The 20,319-nt window shown below is 41.1% G+C and overlaps 1 protein-coding gene across 2 annotated transcripts in view; it reads right to left on the reverse strand.

The window, feature by feature from the left end:
• Nucleotides 1–20,319, reverse strand: part of LOC105559446 (calcium/calmodulin-dependent protein kinase kinase 1) — a 74,427-nt gene that overhangs the window by 18,505 nt on the left and 35,603 nt on the right. The window contains exons 3-7 of one of the 2 annotated variants that reach the window (XM_012007729.1): nucleotides 15,301–15,887; nucleotides 14,485–14,915; nucleotides 10,793–11,153; nucleotides 8,479–8,675; nucleotides 2,398–2,472 (exon numbers count right to left, since the gene is read on the reverse strand). In XM_012007729.1, the coding sequence (XP_011863119.1) occupies nucleotides 2,398–2,472; nucleotides 8,479–8,675; nucleotides 10,793–11,153; nucleotides 14,485–14,915; nucleotides 15,301–15,887 (1,651 nt within the window). The remainder of the gene's footprint in view (nucleotides 1–2,397; nucleotides 2,473–8,478; nucleotides 8,676–10,792; nucleotides 11,154–14,484; nucleotides 14,916–15,300; nucleotides 15,888–20,319) is intronic. The other variant, XM_012007730.1, reaches the window with a different exon arrangement.

Genomic DNA, 20,319 nt, shown 5'->3' on the forward strand with positions numbered 1-20,319 from the left:
TTACACAATGTAACAATGAATTTTTGCACAAAACAGATTTCGCTCCGAGGGCAATAAATTCACGGTGAAATCGACTGACGATGTCCAGTAATTTAACTCCGCTATCCCATATTAAGATCCTATCTCATAATAAGCGACTCTCCTCTACGCACGATGCGAAAGATTGTTGTCATTCAGACTCCGCGTGCACTTTGAATCGCAATTACATTCAGTGCAAAGTGCCTGAGATTCTCGATTTATTTTCGAGACTATTTTCGGAGTGAGAGACAAAACGAAAGCTTACTAGAAAGTCGTCGATTATGAGATAGGTTTCTAATATGAGATAGCAGCTGTTTCAACACCCAAATTCAGTCGCAAATCTTTTTCGCAGCGATTACACAATGTAACAATGAATTTTGCACAAAACAGATTTCGCCCCGAGGGCAATAAATTCACGGTGGAATCGACCGATGACACCCATTAATTTAACTCCGCTATCCCATATTAAGATCCTATCTCATAATAGGCGACTCTCCTGTATTGATATCCTTTAAACGCACGATGCGAAAGATTGTTGTCATTCAGACTCCGCGTGCACTTTGAATCGCAATTACATTCAGTGCAAAGTGCCTGAGATTCTCGATTTATTTTCGAGACTATGATTGAATGCACTTCAATTAAAGCCGTTAAACTCGCGGCGTGCAACGGCGTCGCCCGCTCCCGAATAGCCTCTCTCGGAGCTGCGAGCGCGGTAACGCAATGTGACGAGCCGACAAAGAAAGGCGCGACAAAGTGGCCGGTGCAACGTGGCGAGGCAATTTGCGTGTCCCAGCTGCGTCGAGTTCATTAAGTCGGACGCGATGCAGGCTCTAAGCCCGAAAAAAAAAAGAATGACGTTGCGGGTTTAATTCGAAATTTTAGAAGGCGAGCGGGGACAGTTTTGCACTTTACGGGAGTGCCTTGATCAGCGGGACGACAGGATTATACGAGACGCTGCGAACAATGACTTTTACACAAAATACTCCCGAGGTGCAGCCCACCTCGTTTCAGCCGCGATCCTCTTGATCGAACGGATTTTCCCCGAGCGCTGAACATTTTTACGGCACGCCGGCTTTTTGTTATTCGGGAAATAAACTTGATATTGACGTTTCGCGGGATGAAAATACCATATGCGCACGCATATACATATGTATATTCGAGAAAACACGGAGATAGTAATTGTCAAGCTTGAACGGTTATATATTTCATTCTGTTTTTCTCTCTTTTCTCAATCAGCGCTTTGCGATGGGATATACACAATTTACGCGAACGCGTTCCTGTGAATATACCGGTTGCAACGAAAAATAATCCAACCGTAGCGATTGAATTTTGAAAACCACGATATCGCGTTGCGCAACGAATGTACACTGAGAAAACTTTCCAACGGACAAATTAATCAAATGCCGTTTCCGATGGTTAATTTTTCCAATTAAATTCTGTATATATCCGACGAAATGCAGTTACCGGTGAAATTTGATCGATAAACCGATCGCACTTTTCGCCGGATATACAATTTAATCGGACATATCCGTTTGTTATTATGTAATTGGATTCTCCGATTATATTTAATCGGATATTTTCCTCGGTGTGGGTATAATAGAAAAATATGATATTAAGATCTTAATATTATAACGAGGGGCCGCTGAGGGCACTGTGGCGTACAGATTTGCGGCATTACTGGGCATTACTAGGCATTTTTGGGGCATGTTTTGGACATTAGGCCTTGCTGGGGCATTACATAAAGATAAAACAAGATAAAATAAGATAACAAGATAAAGTAGTGCCCACTGGGCATCAGTGGACATTGGCGTACAAGATTTTGGTCGGCGGTTTCCCCCTCGTATAATATTATAATATAAAAAAAATACCAATGCAACAGTTGGAAATTAAACTATTATGGAGCGCTCGTAACTTTTCCCAATGCTATAGACGTCTGAAAAGATTTCAATTCTACCATAATGTCGTTGATTCCTTAGCTATCTTCGTCCCGCTGTGGTTAATCGATCTAATTAGCGTCGATTTGTAAGCAAGACGTCTCGATTCTCGCTTTACATGCGATGCAACGCGTTACAGAAAAGCCAACTGTTATTTTTTGCTGTCCCTTTAACGCGCAACTATCAGGAAAGGTCATAGTTCAGTCATCCCTTCGGACCCATGGCTAGACCGTAACAACCCCTCTCTATTCATAACTCGAATATTATCATCTCAAGATTTCCTCATCAACGCCTCTGCTGTTTTTTAATGCGTCCGGTCTCTTTTCGTACCTCTTATTTCTAATTATACCTTTCACATCCACCTCAGCTGCCAATTATAGTAACCTATAATTCGCCGGCAGGCGTATACCCTCGCACGCAAGTCAAAGAAACATAGCACGCGTACCGAATTGATATGTGTGGTCATTTTGGGGAAGTCGTCGCATCGGCAACTTTGTCGCAAAAATGATACAGACCTTATCTGAAAGCATAAAATTAACGCTGATCATCAATCGTGTTATTATGCCGTTTGACAGAGAGAAAAAGAGGGCGGGGGGGGGGGCAATATTTAGCACGGCAAACTATAATTTTGTCCTCATATATCTTCAAGATTACTTGGCCGAGACTACTGTTATCGCGTGACCTTATCGACACACCACGGCCGATCGCTTGAATTTCCGCTGCGTCGTCGTCGAGGAAAGGCGATATCTATAATAAGAGACTCACGACCCGCGAGACCACACGCTCGATTACGCTTAATCAAGTCGCCGTGGCAAAATAAATGGCCATCAGCCTGACGAGACGGCCGCAGCGCTTTACGTGAAAACGCGAGTTTACAGCCAATACCTGCGATAGTAGCGCGTGTTCCTTAAATAAAAGCGCATAAAGCCGCTCGAAATCTCGTGGAATGCGACGGGGGTGCGAGATGAGAGCGGTAGGGGCGGGGGGGGGGGGGAATCGCGATAAAAGTGGACCGACGTTTTTCGCTAAGCGCTCGGAACCTGATGAAAATATTTTCCTTTTCGTATCACTTCGAATATGGGCTGCGTGCTTTTTTTCATTGGTCGGAAATGTCAATTAACTTTATTCCGCACACGGCCAATTGAACCGCGATATTTATAACTTTCTAAAACAATAGCCTCCGCAATTTCGCGTCGATAAACCCGACATTTGCAATATTTTTTCAAATAAATTTTTATTTTTAATTTAATAAATATTTCAGATTTTTTCGTATCTTGCGTTATTTTCATTTTATTTCAAACAAACTTTTCATTTTGGATTTAATAATTCTTTTAGATTTCTCGTATCTCGTTTTATTATTTTTCATTTCTCAAAATTATTTTAGTGTAATCATTTTTCACACTGTACACGCGTAGGTTTGCTTTTTTAGTCGCCAGCAGCTTCGCAGTACAGTACGGCGCATTAATTCGGTTCGGGTAACAGAGATGGACAAAAGGTACTTGATTATTTAAACATAGATGCTTTTTGACAATACGACCCGAAGCGAATTAATGCACGGCACTGTACACTCTTTTCCCGCTCATATTTGCAGATTTTAGATTTTACCTTGACAAAGAATGTTTTCAACCGCATTTTGTTAGCAATTCATTTTCACGCCCGAAATGTCTCTCTCCCTTTCGAATATCCTCAATTTATTTCACATACGTTCCATACGACATATTTAACTTTCACCGTAACTCAAACGACTTTGTCATTTTCGCCAATGGTTTTTCATCATCTTGGAAATATTCGTTTTTAATTTATTTTACACTCGCTCTTGAAAAACGCGGAGATCGACGGATTACGTCAAATCTGTATTTACTGTAAAGCCGGTAAATCAATTTATTTAACTGTCGCCGTAATTAAAACGACTTCGTCATTTTCGTCAATGATTTTTAATCAACTTGAAAATTTTGTTTTTAATTTATTTTACACTCGCTCTTGAACAACGCAGAGATCAGTAGACTATGTCAAATCTATATTTACTATAAAGCCGGTAAATCAATTTATTTAATTGTCACCGTAATTCAAGCGACTTCGTCATTTTCGTCAATGATTTTTAATCAACTTGGAAAGATTCGTTTTTAATTTATTTTACACCCGCTCTTGAACAACGCAGTGATCGATGGACTACGTCATATCTATATTTACTATAAAGCCGGTAAATCAATTTATTTAACTGCCACCGTAATTCAAGCGACTACGTCATTTTCGTCAATAATTTTTAATCAACTTGAAAAAATTCTTAGTCTTAATTTATTTTCCACTCGCTCTTGAGAAACGCAGAGGTGAACTACGTTTAATCTACATATATTAACTATAGAGATGGTAAATCAATTTATTTAATTGTCACCGTAATTCAAGCGACTTCGTCATTTTCGTCAATGATTTTTAATCAACTTGAAAGAATTAGTTTTTAATTTATTTTCCACTCGCTCTTGAAAAACGCAGAGATAAACTACGTTAAATCTACATATATTAACTATAGAGATGGTAATTGAATTTATTTAACTGCCACCGTAATTCGCGCGACTTCGTAATTTTCGTCAATGATTTTTAATCAACTTGAAAAAAAGTCGGTTTCAATTTTTATTACACTTGAAAAGCACAGAGATCGATGTGCTACGTCAAATCTATATTTACTACAAAACCGATAAATCAATTTAAGAATGCGTTAGCTAATGGAACGGATGCGATAAAGCACTCTGCAGGGAAAGCTACGTCTTTGAGAAAAGTTCGAAATTTAATAACACGAAGCAAGTTTTAGAGGGATGTAAATAGATGAGGAAATCTTATTAGCCGGGTAATCTTAAGCATGTGTGCGAACCTTAAGTAAACCACGCACAGGGCGCGGATGAGCGTTTAAACGGGAGTTACAACTTACTGCAGAGTTCGCCACTCTTTCGCGTCTCTTATGAATTTTCATCTCGGTGCAAAAATAATATTTTATTCATACGCCCTAACACAACGGGATTATTTTAATTGCAGAAACGCCCGATAAAGAGAGTGGCGTGGAGACACGCGAGATCTCCGCAAATCAGCTCGCATTTCGTTCAACGCGCACATTACGTTTCAACATTATTGAAATTCCAGGAAGAGCTTAATTTTGGGATTAGCGCGAGTTTGTTCAATTATAGGAGCATAAACAAACGCGGCGCTTTACGAATTCCAAGCCTTCCCGGCACAGTTGCGCACGTGCATCCGGCACGGGAGCTTTTCCTTCGAAAGCCGCGGGGGTATCGTAAAGTACTAAAATCCGTTCACGGAATGGCGATAGCCGACGATTTCAGGTAGACGGGGGGGGGGGAATAGTAAAATAGTACGGGAGTTACAATCTTTAAAGATCAGATAGATATTATTTATGCGTCATTTACGCCTAACCGCCTGAGAGTATTTTTTAAATGTCATAGTGTGGAGTTCACGGACGTTGGCTTTAGCTTTGTGAGACAGAGGCTGGGCTCCCGTGAGCTTTTTATACATAAGAAACATTCCCTTTGTGGATCTAATAAACATAGAAGCTTGACATTTACAGATTTACGGATGCCACGCGCGCGGGAAAGATTTTTGTAGGAAAAAAAAAGAGCAATCTCTCGAGGCAAACGGATGGCAATATCGAGAACAGTTAGGGTAATTGTCACTCGTGCGGAAAAGTCGACGTACCTACGTGTGAAAAAAAAAACTACGATAATATCTTCATTCAGGGAAGAATGTATGCGTGTATATTAGAGTCCTGGTAATCGGAGTCTGGACAACAGATGGCAACTTTTGATCGGTTCCTCTATTTTTAGCAATTACCCGAGAGAGAGAATATACATCCTTCTCTTTCGCGAAATTTTGTCAGAGCCGATCTGTTGGCTCCAATTATACGGAACTCTAATATATGCATATATACTTTGCCCGTTCATATTTGCAAATTTTAAATTCTACTCTTTATCTTGACGAAGAATGTTTTCAACTGCATTCTATTAGCAATTCATTTTCACGAACCGAAATACCTCCCTTTCGAATATCCCGATCCTCAATTTATTTCACACATATTCAATACGGCATATTTAACGTTCGCCGTAATTTAAGCGATTTCGTCATTTTATTTCGTCGATAATTTTTTATCACTTCCGAAAACTTCGTTTTTAATTTCGCTTTGATTTACGTACGCGGAGAGAATTTTCTTTTAAAATTTACCCTGAAAATCATGCAAACGCGGGACGGTACCATACATTTCACCGGTGAAATTTCAAAAGACTCATAAAATTTTTCGAAATGCCGCGTTGTCCCACGATTACAAGATTTTCAGGATAAATTTTAAGAGAAAATTCTCTCCGTGTATACACAGGGTGTTATGTAATACCCGCCCATAAAGAGAAAGAGAGAAAGCGAGATAGTTTTTTTTAACGTGTTGGTGAAGGGACTTTCTTGGAGAGGATGAGCTTTTTTACTAAACAATGGAAAGAGATAATTATCTCCGATGTCCCGCCTCGCTGGATCCACGCGGCGCGGACGCGCCGCGTAAACGTCGTTTAATTAATCGCCTTTAATTACGCGCCGGCGTCGCGTCGTTGCGGCAACTCGCGATTTTCGCCGTCGGCAATGTGATTTCCACAAATGAACCATCCTCTTGACTGCGTTAAAGCGCGTCGCATTCTATTCTCCGCTTTGCGGTTAATGCGCCGTGCAACGGGATGTATTAAAAGCTAACCAGTTCACCGGCGTGTTATCGCTTATTTAATGACGTTAATTATCATATCTCAAAAGCCGCCCCATCGAACACGTTTTACCTCTTTCGAACGGCCGCTAATGAGACTCGCCGCCGCATTATCGAAATTCGCAGGGAACTTTTGTAAATCGTATAAAATAAAGCAGCTAATTTTAGCGTGATATTTTGTTAGATGCGAATCGCAAGTCTATATCGAGACCGCACTTTCCGATGAACGTAATTAGGATTCAAAGTGCACGCGGAGTCTGAATGGCAACAATATCTTTCATTGTGCGTTTAAAGGATATCAATAGAGGAGAGTCGCCTATCATGAGATAGGATCTTAATATGGGATAGCGGGGTTAAATTAATGGGCGTCATCGGTCGATTCCACCGTGAATTTATTGCCCTCGGGGCGAAATCTGTTTTGTGCAAAATTCATTGTTACATTGTGTAATCGCTGCGAAAAAGATTTGCGACTGAATTTGGATGTTGAAACAGCTGCTATCTCATATTAGAAACCTATCTCATAAATCGACGACTTTCTAGTAAGCTTTCGTTTTGTCTCTCACTCCGAAAATTGCAGTCGACCGAGTGCCTGGGTGCGACGCGGCCGGAAAATCTCTTTTTGCCATAATCACGAACGTTTATGCGCCGCGCCGAAGGGGTCCTTGGGTCGGGAGCAGCCTCTCTTCCGATGCATGTAGGTCAATCCGCACGTGTCGGCTCTGCGGTTCGAGGGGTCGCTGCTTGCGGGTGGAAGTGACGTGTAATAGCCGGCCGATTTATCGACTTTTAATCCCGCGAAACGAGATCGGCCGCTTGGATGTGCGCGCCCCCCGCACATACGCGTTATTTGTTGTCTCCGGTTCTGTTTCGCTGCGCGACTCCAACGCGCCGCGCCGCGTCGTGAATATTGCGAATGCGTATCGCGAGCGTATCGGATTCCGCGATGCGGATGAGCGCGACAGAAACGTGTGTGTGTATCCGGCGCTGAGAAAAATCCGATTTTAATAAGTGAGGTAATAGAGAAGGGAGAGGGGAGTTAGATTGGAATTGCGCGATAAATTATACGATAAAGAAAATGAACCATCCTCTTGACTGCGTTAAAGCGCGTCGCATTCTATTCTCCGCTTTGCGGTTAATGCGCCGTGCAACGGGATGTATTAAAAGCTAACCAGTTCACCGGCGTGTTATCGCTTATTTAATGACGTTAATTATCATATCTCAAAAGCCGCCCCATCGAACACGTTTTACCTCTTTCGAACGGCCGCTAATGAGACTCGCCGCCGCATTATCGAAATTCGCAGGGAACTTTTGTAAATCGTATAAAATAAAGCAGCTAATTTTAGCGTGATATTTTGTTAGATGCGAATCGCAAGTCTATATCGAGACCGCACTTTCCGATGAACGTAATTAGGATTCAAAGTGCACGCGGAGTCTGAATGGGTCATCGCGTTATAAAAAGGAAAAAAAAACCATTCCGCGAGTATAATCGTTTTCTTTTTCTCCGTGCGTCGAGGAGCAAATGATCGGGAGCGATTATAGTTTTCAAGTTGCCACATTTTAGCGTAACAGGTTTTTAATTACCGTACGAGGAACGACAGTTTATAAGCAATAACTCTTAGTCGATGAAAAAGCACTTATACGCCGCTGTAGATTTATTTCTCGAGTGTAGAAGTACATTATTCATATTCCGCTCGATCCGGATTTTCCTTGTCAGACACTGAACATCAATCGTACATTACATATATATATATTGTGAGAATATAATGTGACGCTGCCAATACTCACCGGCCCCAAGTACTGCGCGTTCGCAACGGTCGTTTCGGGCGCTGCGAAGGCCGGCGTGCCAGCTTGTCCCGTCAATAGCTCTCCAGACTCTCTTAATTCCGTGCTGACGCCTAAATCGGCGATTTTAATCCTGCCGGCCCTGTCCACCAGTAGATTGCTCGGCTTTATGTCGCGATGCACGATTTTCTGGTAATGCACTGTGAAAGCAAGAGTAAATGTCACGTGGTACCTCCTTTGACGAATGAACGAATTTCAAAAAATTTGAATATTACATTGAATATTACGTTGAATATTACAACGATCCGTAAACGTTCAAGACTGTCTTAAGGTCTGAGCAGAATGGCTGTCTTGTACTCTTAAGACAATGTTTTAAATCTTTGCATTAAAGTAACGCGCAATAACTGTCTTGTGACTTAAGAATACAAGACAGCCATTCCGCTCAGGTCCTTAGTCGTAGGCGTAAGGCAAGGCGGAGGGAAACGTAAGTGGTGTACAATAGCCTTTTACGACGCCTACGACTAAAGCTAGCGCCACACTATGCGCGATTCGTTTGACATTCGTGATTACTTGCCACACTATCCGCGATTCGCAGTTTATCCTTCGTAATTTCTTATTTGTCGTTTCGTTCGTGTTGACTCGGGCAACTTTTAACCTTTACCTGTTTTCACAGGACTTGTACCATAAGTCCACAATTAGTCAAGTTTTAATATTAGTCAAAAAATCGCTCGGCTAGCGAATCACTGCGAATAGCGAATTGCGCACGGTGAATCGACGAATTTTTCCCCCACACTATTCGCGAATCACGAATCGCGCATAGTGTGGCGCTAGCTTACCCTTTGAAGCATGGTTTACTTACATTACCAACCACAACTTCTTCACTTTTGACCATTTAATTTCTAGTTAACGCACTTAGATCGGGCTTCTGCATTTTTTGGGTCTCTTAGCAATAAAAGAACATAAAAAGAAGTTGAGTAGTTTTTAATATTTATTGTAAACGTTTTATAAATAAACAAATCTTAAAAAACAGCAATTTTTCGGAAAAATTCATCATTGACCAAGTTTTTTAAGATTATTTCTTGAAAACTCTTAACGGATTCGTAATCTGCGACCCCGAAAATCCTTTTATACAAAGTTTCACAAAAAATAGTTCAATAGAAAAATGCACGCCTCAAAGGGTTAAGAGAGCGTTTACGGATCGCCCTCTGCCATCAGTCTATCTCTCGACAGTGTTAAAGATTGGTTTACGTAACAAATGGACACGTCTCATCTGTCCGCCCCTCTAGTGAAATCAAACTGGTGTTACAAGTTTTAAGTCGATTATTATCTAAGCAATTTTATGTTTTGTCGAATAGTGTCTGACGCGACCATACTACACTCTCGTGTAAAGTGTACGCTGGTTGCTGGATTTACGTAATGCATGTGACGCCTCTTTCGTCATTGATCCGCGATGAACGTTGTGATCCATAATAGGCACCAGATACATTACGCAAAGCCGTCTGTCGAGGGGATTTGCATTCCATTATTTAACGCGTACGTGATAAACATGATGCATGCCAAATGTGGACGCATTCTACGCAGTGTGATTAACGAATCCTCCTCAAAAATCGCCCTCTCGGGAGATTGAAAAACAGGTTTGAAAGGAAAAAAGTGAAATTCGAATCTCACACTGAAAAAAATTTCTGGTTGAATATGGACGAATCAGATAATTCCTTTAGGATTTACCAGAATTCCTTTAGGATTTACCAGAATTTCTGTAGGATTACAGGAATTCTGGTAAATCCTAAAGGAATTCTGGTAAATCCTAAAGGAATTCTGATTCGTCCATATTCAACCAGAAATTTTTTTCAGTGCACTAATTATTATTCAATTTGTGGTAACGTGACTGAAATCGATTTTGAAACGTTGCGCGTGTTTATTATTCGCCACGCGTAAGATTTAGTATTAATAGTCGGTAATTTGAATCGTATGAAGCCAACGGCACACTATATTATTTTCCTTACTGGGCCGTTTACGAGAAGCAATGCGGATGCAGAGTTTTAGATGAGGTGACTTAAGGCTGAATCCTGATTGGCTCCCGTAAGCGATCCAGTAGGAAACGTAGTATCGTGTGCCGTTGGCTCAAGACTGCCAAGATCTTTCAGGCTTGGCTGCACCAACGTCACGGAATTTTAACCGAGCTTAATTCACTCTCTTCGTTTCTTTCCGTTTCTCTTAGAAAGAGACAAAGAGCGAAAGACCAAAGCGACGTTGGTGCGACCAGGCCTTAGCGAAAAATCTACGAGTGTTTAAGAAAGTAGAATGTTTAACGACTTACGATATTCGACTCCCATGACAACGTCGCGGAAATAACGCCTGGCCGTTGCCTCATTCAGGGGTTTGTCAGTGGGTATAAGGAGGATCTCGCCCCTGTGGACCAGCTCGAAGACCAGGTAGAGATTGTCCTTGTCGGGGTGGTCGAGCACCTCGACTAGCCTCACTACGTTGGGGTGATCGAGCTTCTTCAGGATGGCGATTTCCTTGTAAACCTTCGCCAGGGGATCGGCGCCCGCTCTACGCGGCGGTATCCTCCCGAATATCCCAGTTTTCTTCATTAATTTCCTCTTGCTCACTATCTTCATGGCGTAATACGCGCCGTCCTCCTCGTTGAACACCTTCTTCACGACACCGAAGGAACCCTGCGCAAGTGCGAAGTGATGCATAAGTGAAGGCGCGAAAGCACAGCGCGCCGACGGCAGCGCGTTTCTGTTCTCTCGGGCGACGCGACGCTTGAAATTTTCAGGGCTTTCTCCGCGCGGAATTCTCGGTTGCCACTGTTTAATTCAATCTTTAAGTTGTTTCGACACCCCTGACGTACGAAAACGCGCCGCTGGATGCTCTTGAGAGAATCGTCGCTGAAGCGAAGAACAATTTTGTTTACGCGATGTAAATAGTATACTTGCAATAAGTTGCAACTCGACCTGTGATTTCGTGATACAAATGCCCGATTATTTAAGCATCTAAACGGAGTAATAATATTTCTTAATATCGCATTTTATTTTTCTCTCGACAGGGATTATTTTTATCGCTAGAGAGTTTATTTTCTTTCTTCTCAACGACATCTCATTGACGCAAGTCATTTCAGGTGGAATAATCTCGACATCGATACGATAAAATATCGTTAAGTAATACCGTGAGATGAATACGTTTTCTATAAAGAGGAATTATGTTTTATCGATAATCCCATGTGACTCACGTCGCATCCCTTTACCTTAACCTTGCAACCCTTTTTGTGGTTCAGCTACGCTGTTATCATAATGCGCTTTATATCAACGTGGCGACTAGGTCGAAGGTCATCGGCGACGCTATCGGGAGTGGAAGCATAATTTTATAGTTCACGGTATGGTCACCTTTGAGCACATCCGGTCGTGGCCATTATTTCGTTATAAATATATAAGCGGCGACAGCAAAATTTAATAACGTCTCTATAACGTGTATCTTAATCTCGCGTCTAATAACGTATATAACTTTCCAAGGTTGACTTTACGTGTCTTGAAAATTATATTAGTTGGCTAGAGTAACCCGGACAGCAATGATTTTTTTAGAAATGTCACGCATTATTCCTACGCAGTTACGGTGCCAGTTGGAGTTAGTTAATTTTATCTCGTTGGATGAATTGGCTCGGAAAAAGCGCTTGACGCAACGTAGCAATTAGTATAATAATTGTCTAGGTTTTTCTTATCACGATAAGATGTTTATCGTATAATTATAAAGCGAGGATGGTCCGACGTAACAACATTGCCGGGAAGGAGAGAGATCGATACGTTAATATAGGGAGGAAAGTCCACTATTATGAGATAGGCTCCTAATATGAGATAGCGGGTTTTCTTCAACAAGAAAATTTCCACTAAACAGATTTCACTGCGAGGGCAACAAATTCATGGTGGAACCAACAAACGGTGCCCATTAATTAAGCGGAAGCCGCGCTATCTCATATTACGGGCATATCTTATAATAGGGGACTTTCCTCTACTATTTAAGTATAAGTGCACGACGGTGGCGATCGCGCGGTTTCGAACATTTCAGTGTCACGGGGTTGAAGTAATTAATCGTCGGCATTAAACTCTATTTCGATCGATGGCTCTTGCCTCGACAAGGAATTCAATCTCGTGTTCGAATGCAGTTTTATACGATACGGTAAGGGAAGAGAGATTGAATCGTAAACTTGGCGAGTTTGTCGCTCTCTTTTTTCCACCTGCCGCTCATCGAAGATGATCTCACGCGCGGAATGACATTTGCCCTTGTTTATAAAAAGTATTTCACTCTCTCTCACTCTCTTTCTTTCTCTCTTTCTTCCTTACTCTCTTTCTCTCTCTTTCTCTCCAGGGAAACGATCTCTGGAATCCCTGGCGCGAACCTCAAGATCGTGCACTGCAAACTTCTTCTCACAGTTGAAAGCTTCGCGCTTTTCACTCAGTTATAGCAAAGTGCGAAGTTATTGCAGCGGTCGTTTTGCTCTCCTCTCTCTCGTTTATTTTGAATCTTAGCGCGCTGTGTAAGATGCGTAAGTATTGAGCTTCACATTCTCATTTTCGTACGGGCTTTTGTGTGCGCTTTCATCCGAGGGGAAACGTTCGCTGTTTATCGCAAACGGAATTTGCTGTTTTTCTAAAATGTACGAGCGACTTTTAACCTTTCTTGTACTGCTTTACGCCAAGTTTATTCAGTATTATTTTCTCACGTGTAATTTTCGCGCAGAGACGAAGAGTTTCCACTCTTGAGTTATCGTTTTTGGATTCTCACCGAATCAATTGAAAGATTAACCGAGAAGACGTCCAGAGATGAGAGATAAATGTGTGCTCCAAAGAAAGAAACTCGAGCTCATTGGACAAGAGCTGTGCAATGTCTGAGAAAACGCGTCAGCGAATTAACATTCTCGATAGACGAGGGAGAGGAGGGGGGGATGCACAATCATTTATCTCGAAATTACATCGACGATTATAGCGAATAAATGCGCATAAAAACTGTGATGATTTTTTAATAATTTCTGCGTCGTTCGAATTTCCGCTTCTGCAGGCAGTGTTGCGTTACCGGGCGCGATATAACGTGATTATCGGCAATAATCCGTAACTGCGCAGCTGTTAATTACTTCTTAACGAGTACGAAGGATGGGCAGAAGGGGAAATTGCTGAAAATGATGACTCGCGGCACGAGTTATTGGTTATTGGAGGAAGCGCCCGTGCGCGATATCGATAATCATATCATTCTCTCGTTTGTTACGTGAGCGCCGTGAAATGGTTTCGCTCTTCAATGAGAGGAATGCGATACGTTGATCCTCTTATCGACGAATACAGCTTGATTGTTAAATTGCCGCGGACATAATTGAAAAGGCATTAGACTGTCGCAATATACGCAAACTGTCAACCACGAAATTGACTCGGCGCGAAAATATTTGTAATATTTTCCATCTAGATCAGGTTAAAGAGATAAGATTCTCACGCTCTTTCGTGACTTTAACAATTGAAATACGAATTTGTCACAGAATAAATTTATAAATAAATTTCACCGACAATTGTCAGCAGTATTTTGTACTATCTTCTTCGTACACAGATTTGACAAGTCGGCAACTAATTCCTTTCTAACAAAGATATCGACATGATTTCTAATAGTTTCTGTACAAGCAACCAAGTACGCAGGTACACGGAAAAAAATGATGTAGTATCAACAAGATCAGTGTAATTGAAATATATAAAATCGTTGAAACATTAATGAATGAAAAACATTAGATAGTTGTCTTAATAATTTGGATATTTAGTTCAATGCTTAAAATTAAAATCCATAGCAAATACCATTGAATGATCTCTGTTTGTGGCAGCCCGTGACGTTAACGTTTAATTCAAGCAACTTCATTTTTTTTAATTCAACATTTTTTTCCGTGTACATAAAAATTTCGGTGATGATTTTTGGGGACAAATCCATGATAGAATTACTTTTGTTTCTCATTTGATTTCGAATGGATTTCAATCTTACCTTTCCAATCTCGTTCAGCACTTTGTATTGATTCAATTGCTGTTGACTGTCATGCTGGCTATCGACGGAGCATTCCCTATTGAGCGCTCGGATGCGTTTCCTGGGCAATCTATGAGGGCTGGCGTGAGGGTAGCGAGAATGAACGGATTTGTAGGTGACATCAGCTTTCTCGAACAGTCGCTGGCTCGGTCCTGCTTCGTCGGGCAAGGATAATTTTCTCAAATCTACAGTCCGATTATTATCCGAGGCAATAATAGTTTCCACGTTTGTCTTGTTCACATTCTTACAATTCGAGTTGCCGCTATCGGCACGATCGATGACTGTGTCGACTCGCTGAAGCGCGTCCGCCTCGTCCGATGGTGCATTTTTGCCGCTATTGCGCGGGAGATAAATATTGGGGTTCTTGAAGATAGACGTCACTTGCAGATCGCCTAAGAAGACAGGGACAACGGTGAAAATTCTGAGACGAGTTCATTTTCAAGAAAACACATTTTATGTCGTCATTTTTTTATCTTACCATCAAGCAACTATTCCATTAAGTAATAAAATTGGGGGGGGGCAAATAAGAAGTTTTATATAGAATCTGTTTCGAATAAAAATAACATTCGACGAAAGTCGATTACATACAAGCAAATTTGAAGCTGTATCGGCAATTTTCCGTATTAGAGAAGTTTTCTCGTAACATTTTTAGACCTACGATAATTTACCCGGAGGGAAGATTCTCTAATTAACCGTTGGACGAATTTCGAGAGTCTCGTTCTATCTAACTTGAAAATCCATTACAGTTCGCATTGATAGCGAACGTAGTTTACTTACTGAGGCGCGTCGTCAGTCCATCATTGATCTCGTGGGCCTCGAAACTCTTCTGCCGCGGCAGGGTTTTGTCTCTGACGACCTCCTTTGCCTCGTCAACGTTGGGCATATCGAGGCCGGAGCTCGACACCTTTCTGTGCACCTCTGTCGTCGGCATTCTCTCCTTCGCAGTATCCGCGGACGGCTCAATATTCTCAATGTTCTCCTCAATGTTCTCCTCTTTTCTGCCAGCGAGATCCTTGATCAAGACTCCAAGAGGAGTTGCCGGCTTCGACTTGTGCCTCTCCTTCTCTTGCTGTTGCGCGTCGCCGCTCGTCGTTGAGTTTCTTCTATTGTCCTCGAGACTATCTCGACGGCTCACGTAGCCGCTGCTCTGTCTTCGGAGAACATCGGTCGTAGCCTGCGTCACGGTCTTCAACGCACCCTCTCCCTCTTCGAGGTACAGTGCGCTGTCTTTGCGTACTTCTTGGATGTACTCCGGGCTCGACAGTACTTTCGACGGACCCGGCGCATCCGTCGATAATTGTTCAGTGTCAGAAGTTTTCGTGGTGGGCGAGTTTGAGGGGGAATGACTATCGACCGCAGAACCTCTGAAAGAAAGAGAAAAACGAAATTTTTACATTCGAGCCAAAAACATGTCGGAAACCCGCTTGAGAGCTTTCGAAGTTGGGCGACAAAATTTAACATATCGAAACTACATTTATAACTTGCAGCGTTTTTTTTTACTGTCGCTCTTTCGTCTTTTTCATTGTCGCTATTCCTCGTCGCCGGAAATTGTACACCTTCGCAAGACGGCAGATTGACCGTGACGTAACCCTTTTCCACGGTAGAAAATTGCGTTATTAATAGTGCGCGTGGTCCTTTTACGACGGGTAAAATTACTTTAAGCTTCCGGTGTTATGCCATATGTCATATGCCGTTTATAAAATTCACAAGATTCCTTTTTTATCAAAGCTTAAGCCCCGTATTATTGCGTCGCCGTTTAAAAGTGCAGAGTTGCAGCTCGGTAGCAAAATGTCAGACAGCCAACGCGCAATAATGGATTATCGTTTATCGAGATAATCGGTACGATACTTGACGCCATAAAGTAATCACGGAACGGGAGAAAGAACGTCACCGACACGCAATTAAACTCCTTTAAATGGCCGCGGACGACACAAATAGTGCTTTGACAATGGACGAAGTCTCATGTGACCTAAGACATGAACAGCTCATTTGTTGGCTTGCGTTATGTTGATAACGAGGCACGAAATACCGATAAATCAAAGTCGGGAATAGATAGCGATTCTGGCGTTCTTTACATGACCTTGCTCGCTCCTGCATTTTTGCATTTCGTCTGCTCAACGGCGTCTCTTATTGATAATATCAATGAGAAAAGCATTGTAATTGCACAAAGTCGTATTCTTTTACAGAAGAATTATTTTATATCTTTCCGAATATTTATTATTACCTAAACAACACGCGTGTCTAAAAGACATCTTTAAGATCTCTTTATGTCATATTTTAGATATGTACGGGCCTGAGCAGAATGGCTGTCTTATAGACTTAAGACAATGTTTTATGTTTTAAGCCTGTGTCTTGAGGTAACGCACAATAACTGTCTTACGTCTTAAGAGTACAAGACAGCCATTCTGCTCAGGCCCTAAGTCTAAAAGGCAACTTAAAGACCTCTTAAAGATGTCTGTTAGACATGCGTGCTGTATGGTTAGTTCCACAAACAAGATATTAAATAAGCGCGAAACTACTCTGGGAAAAAAAAAGTCAGTTACAATCCATTTTGGGGCCCACAATTAGTAATCGAATTATTTAGATTGTTCGTAACTCTAACTTTTACGAATTTTATCTCGCGTAACTAAAAATCACAATTAGCCGTTCTATCCATATTCAAGATATTGGAGTAATACTAATCTAATCAATTCTCTCAATTAGTTCTGTCGATATTCAGTAACGCAAAGATAATTTTCACTTAAGTGGCAATAACCGAAATGTTAAGTTGCTTAACTACATCAAAAAACGGTCAAAATTTTTCCCAGAGTAGAGTTACGAACAATCCAAATAATTCGATTACTAATGGTGGGCCCCAAAATGGGTTATAACTGTCTTTTTTTTTCCCAGAGTATATGAGTCAGAATTATCTTTTCGATTCATTATTGGCAAGATAACACTGAACCAAATGATAACCGAAGTAACTACAAATGCAATTTTATACAGTTGGCAAAACAATTGTGTCAGTCGCTGCTCATGATGGATCATTTCCAACGAAAAGAGTGTTTAATAATATCTTATGTCGCGCAAGAACGGATATTATAATAGTCGCAGTTAAAGCGATTTGGTGTACAATATGTGCAACGTTCGTTAATTCCGTCAGATGTCGAGTAAAGTTATAAAGCTCTTAAATTAAGTCAACGTGCGAGCCTGGTAACTAAGATAATAATTTAAGTCGATCCCGAGGAGTCGAGCGGCGCGAGATCCCCCTCAGATTTCGAGTTTTACGCAGTCGCATATAAATACATGCTCATTCACGGCAGAGGTGAGTAATCTGCAATTGAGATTCGTTGGTCACACGTTGAAACACGAAAATATGAAATTTAAATAACAAATCGACTCCGTGGCTTCCTGTACCTGCCTCGAAATAAAACGGAGCAAAGGAAGATAAAATCGCCACGTGTTGACGATAAGCTGACGTTCCTTTCAATACAATGGCAACCAGCAGGTTTTACCTCGTTCGCGATACATGTGACAGGGAGCCGGCACATCTTTTGTATCGCGCGAAGCGAGGCCAAGTTAAGACGTGGTTAAACAAAACATTTTAATTCACTTTAACGGATCTCGCGTAATATCGTTAATGAATTAAATTCGTTATTACGCAGTTATTCACGTTGAAAATTAAGAAACTTAGCAGGCTAATTAGACGGAGGGAGAATACGTATTGTCCTTACGTACCATATATCGTCGTGTTTTCAAACGTTCGGTCGACGAAAGTTAAATTTACGATTTTTGAAACCTTTGCGCACGAAACGACGGACGATAATGAAAAATGAATACACCTACATTTCTTAATTAGTTATGCACACACGTCGGATATAATATTTAACATTACTTGAACAGGAAGAGTCGCGTGACTATTACTTGGTAAAGATTAAATCTTTCGTTTTCGTGACGGTGCAACTTGTCAGGGCTTCACTTCGCCCCCGAGAGAAGCGTGCACTATAATTCTACGTCTACATCATAAGCATGGGCGTAAAAGTCGACAGTCAAAATATCGATAATATGCGGTAGTCCATTTTTCATCCTTCGTAGATGATGGAATAATGGAAGGCGCAACGTTATACTTCGCGGCACGCGAGGCGCCGCTTGCTGCCGCCTGATGCGCCCAGGGAGTGAAGTGCGATTCGACACGGAGCCAGTGTTTGGTATGTGGATCAATTGTACAGCCCAAACTAGGCCAATGAATGCAATGGCGAGATGCGAGATCCGCATTCGCCACCGCGTGGACAAAGTCGCATCAAACTCCAAATGCGCTTGTTCGATACGAGGGGTTGCGAATGATGACGTCTAACAATAAGATGCGCAAACTGGAAACTCTAATAAGAATTACGATATTGCATTTCTCGACTCTATCTTCTCAATTTGCGTCGATAAAGTTACGTATTAATAAGAAGTTAAAGAAGTAATGTACATAATGCAAAACGTGAGTGTAAATACGCGATTAAAATTTCTCAAAATTAAAAGGACAATTTAACGCATTCACCGCCAAGCGTATTTTACGTTACTCTTCGTTCGCGCCAATGGAGTTGTTTTATTCGAAAAGAGAATGAAACGTTTAATATAGTAGTAAATTAATAGCATCGATTTGCACAAAATGTAATAGTGACGTATTTATATGACTCGTCATTTTATTGTCTCATCATAGAAGTAAACTTGACAATGAGGAGTATAAGAAATACATAGATAAGGAACTATTGTCGAACTCTTTGCGTGAACGTATATTTTCATGGCAAACAGAAAAGGAATAATTAAGCATAGTTTAATTTGAGAGAATTTCATTTCTTTAAATATATTTCTATAGAAATAAAAATCTGCGGAAACGTTCATAATTTATTATCTATAGTCTCTTAGATTTACGGCGTAGAAATTTGTTTGGATTTGAAGTTCACTCGTTAATAAGAAACTCTTTCCTTAATAAACGAATCCTGTTAGGTATTGCTAATCTTTTTTTACCAGTTAAATTTTTGCAGGTTACTTTCGCATGTAATTTTCGACAATTTTAACCGTGAAAAAAATTGAGTGGCAGACATTTATGCATAAAAACGTGCATGCCACTTCGAGGAATGCGTCATATCCTTTTTTCCTTTTATTCCCATTAATATAATTAAGACCTTAGAGGATCAAGATATAAAGACGACTATTCCGAATTCGCCACAATTAGTCATTTCCTCGTGGAATCGAATCCCACTACGATGTGCTGAAGCGTTCGTCGACAATTTGCTTACACAAGCGCGTAGGGAATAGTTGCGCGCATCATCGCTTACAAATGCGTCGAATAAGGCGAGCTAGTTCAGCGCAAACCTATCAAACTATTCCCGTATTATCCACGCGAACTGCATACTGAATTCAGAATTGCATACTGTAATTTCGAGGGCTCCTTTAATTATAACTTTGATGTTTCAGTATCAATTATCCTGACGTAACAAACGACGGTTTTAATCATCGTAATTTAGCATTAGAAAATAAATAGATTTGCCAGCTGTCTTAAATGAAACGTGAACAGTTTAATCACAATGTCAGAATAATATTAAACTATTGTTAATATTAAACAATCAGGTGAATAATCCGACACGACTGGCTGCAGGAAAAATCCTTTATTTTCTCACTACGTTTCGGCCATTGGTTTTGGCCCTTTTCAAGTGTACAAATCATGACATGTGGTTAGATGCCATTAGGCCCGATTAGACAATGACAAGTCGCTTCTCTCGATGTTGACGCAGAGACTTTAAGCTTAGCTTAGTTCGTTCTTCGTCT

Source organism: Vollenhovia emeryi, unplaced genomic scaffold, assembly GCF_000949405.1.
Source record: "Vollenhovia emeryi isolate VEMERY1.0 unplaced genomic scaffold, V.emery_V1.0 DF939271.1, whole genome shotgun sequence".
Lineage (NCBI taxonomy): Eukaryota > Metazoa > Arthropoda > Insecta > Hymenoptera > Formicidae > Vollenhovia > Vollenhovia emeryi.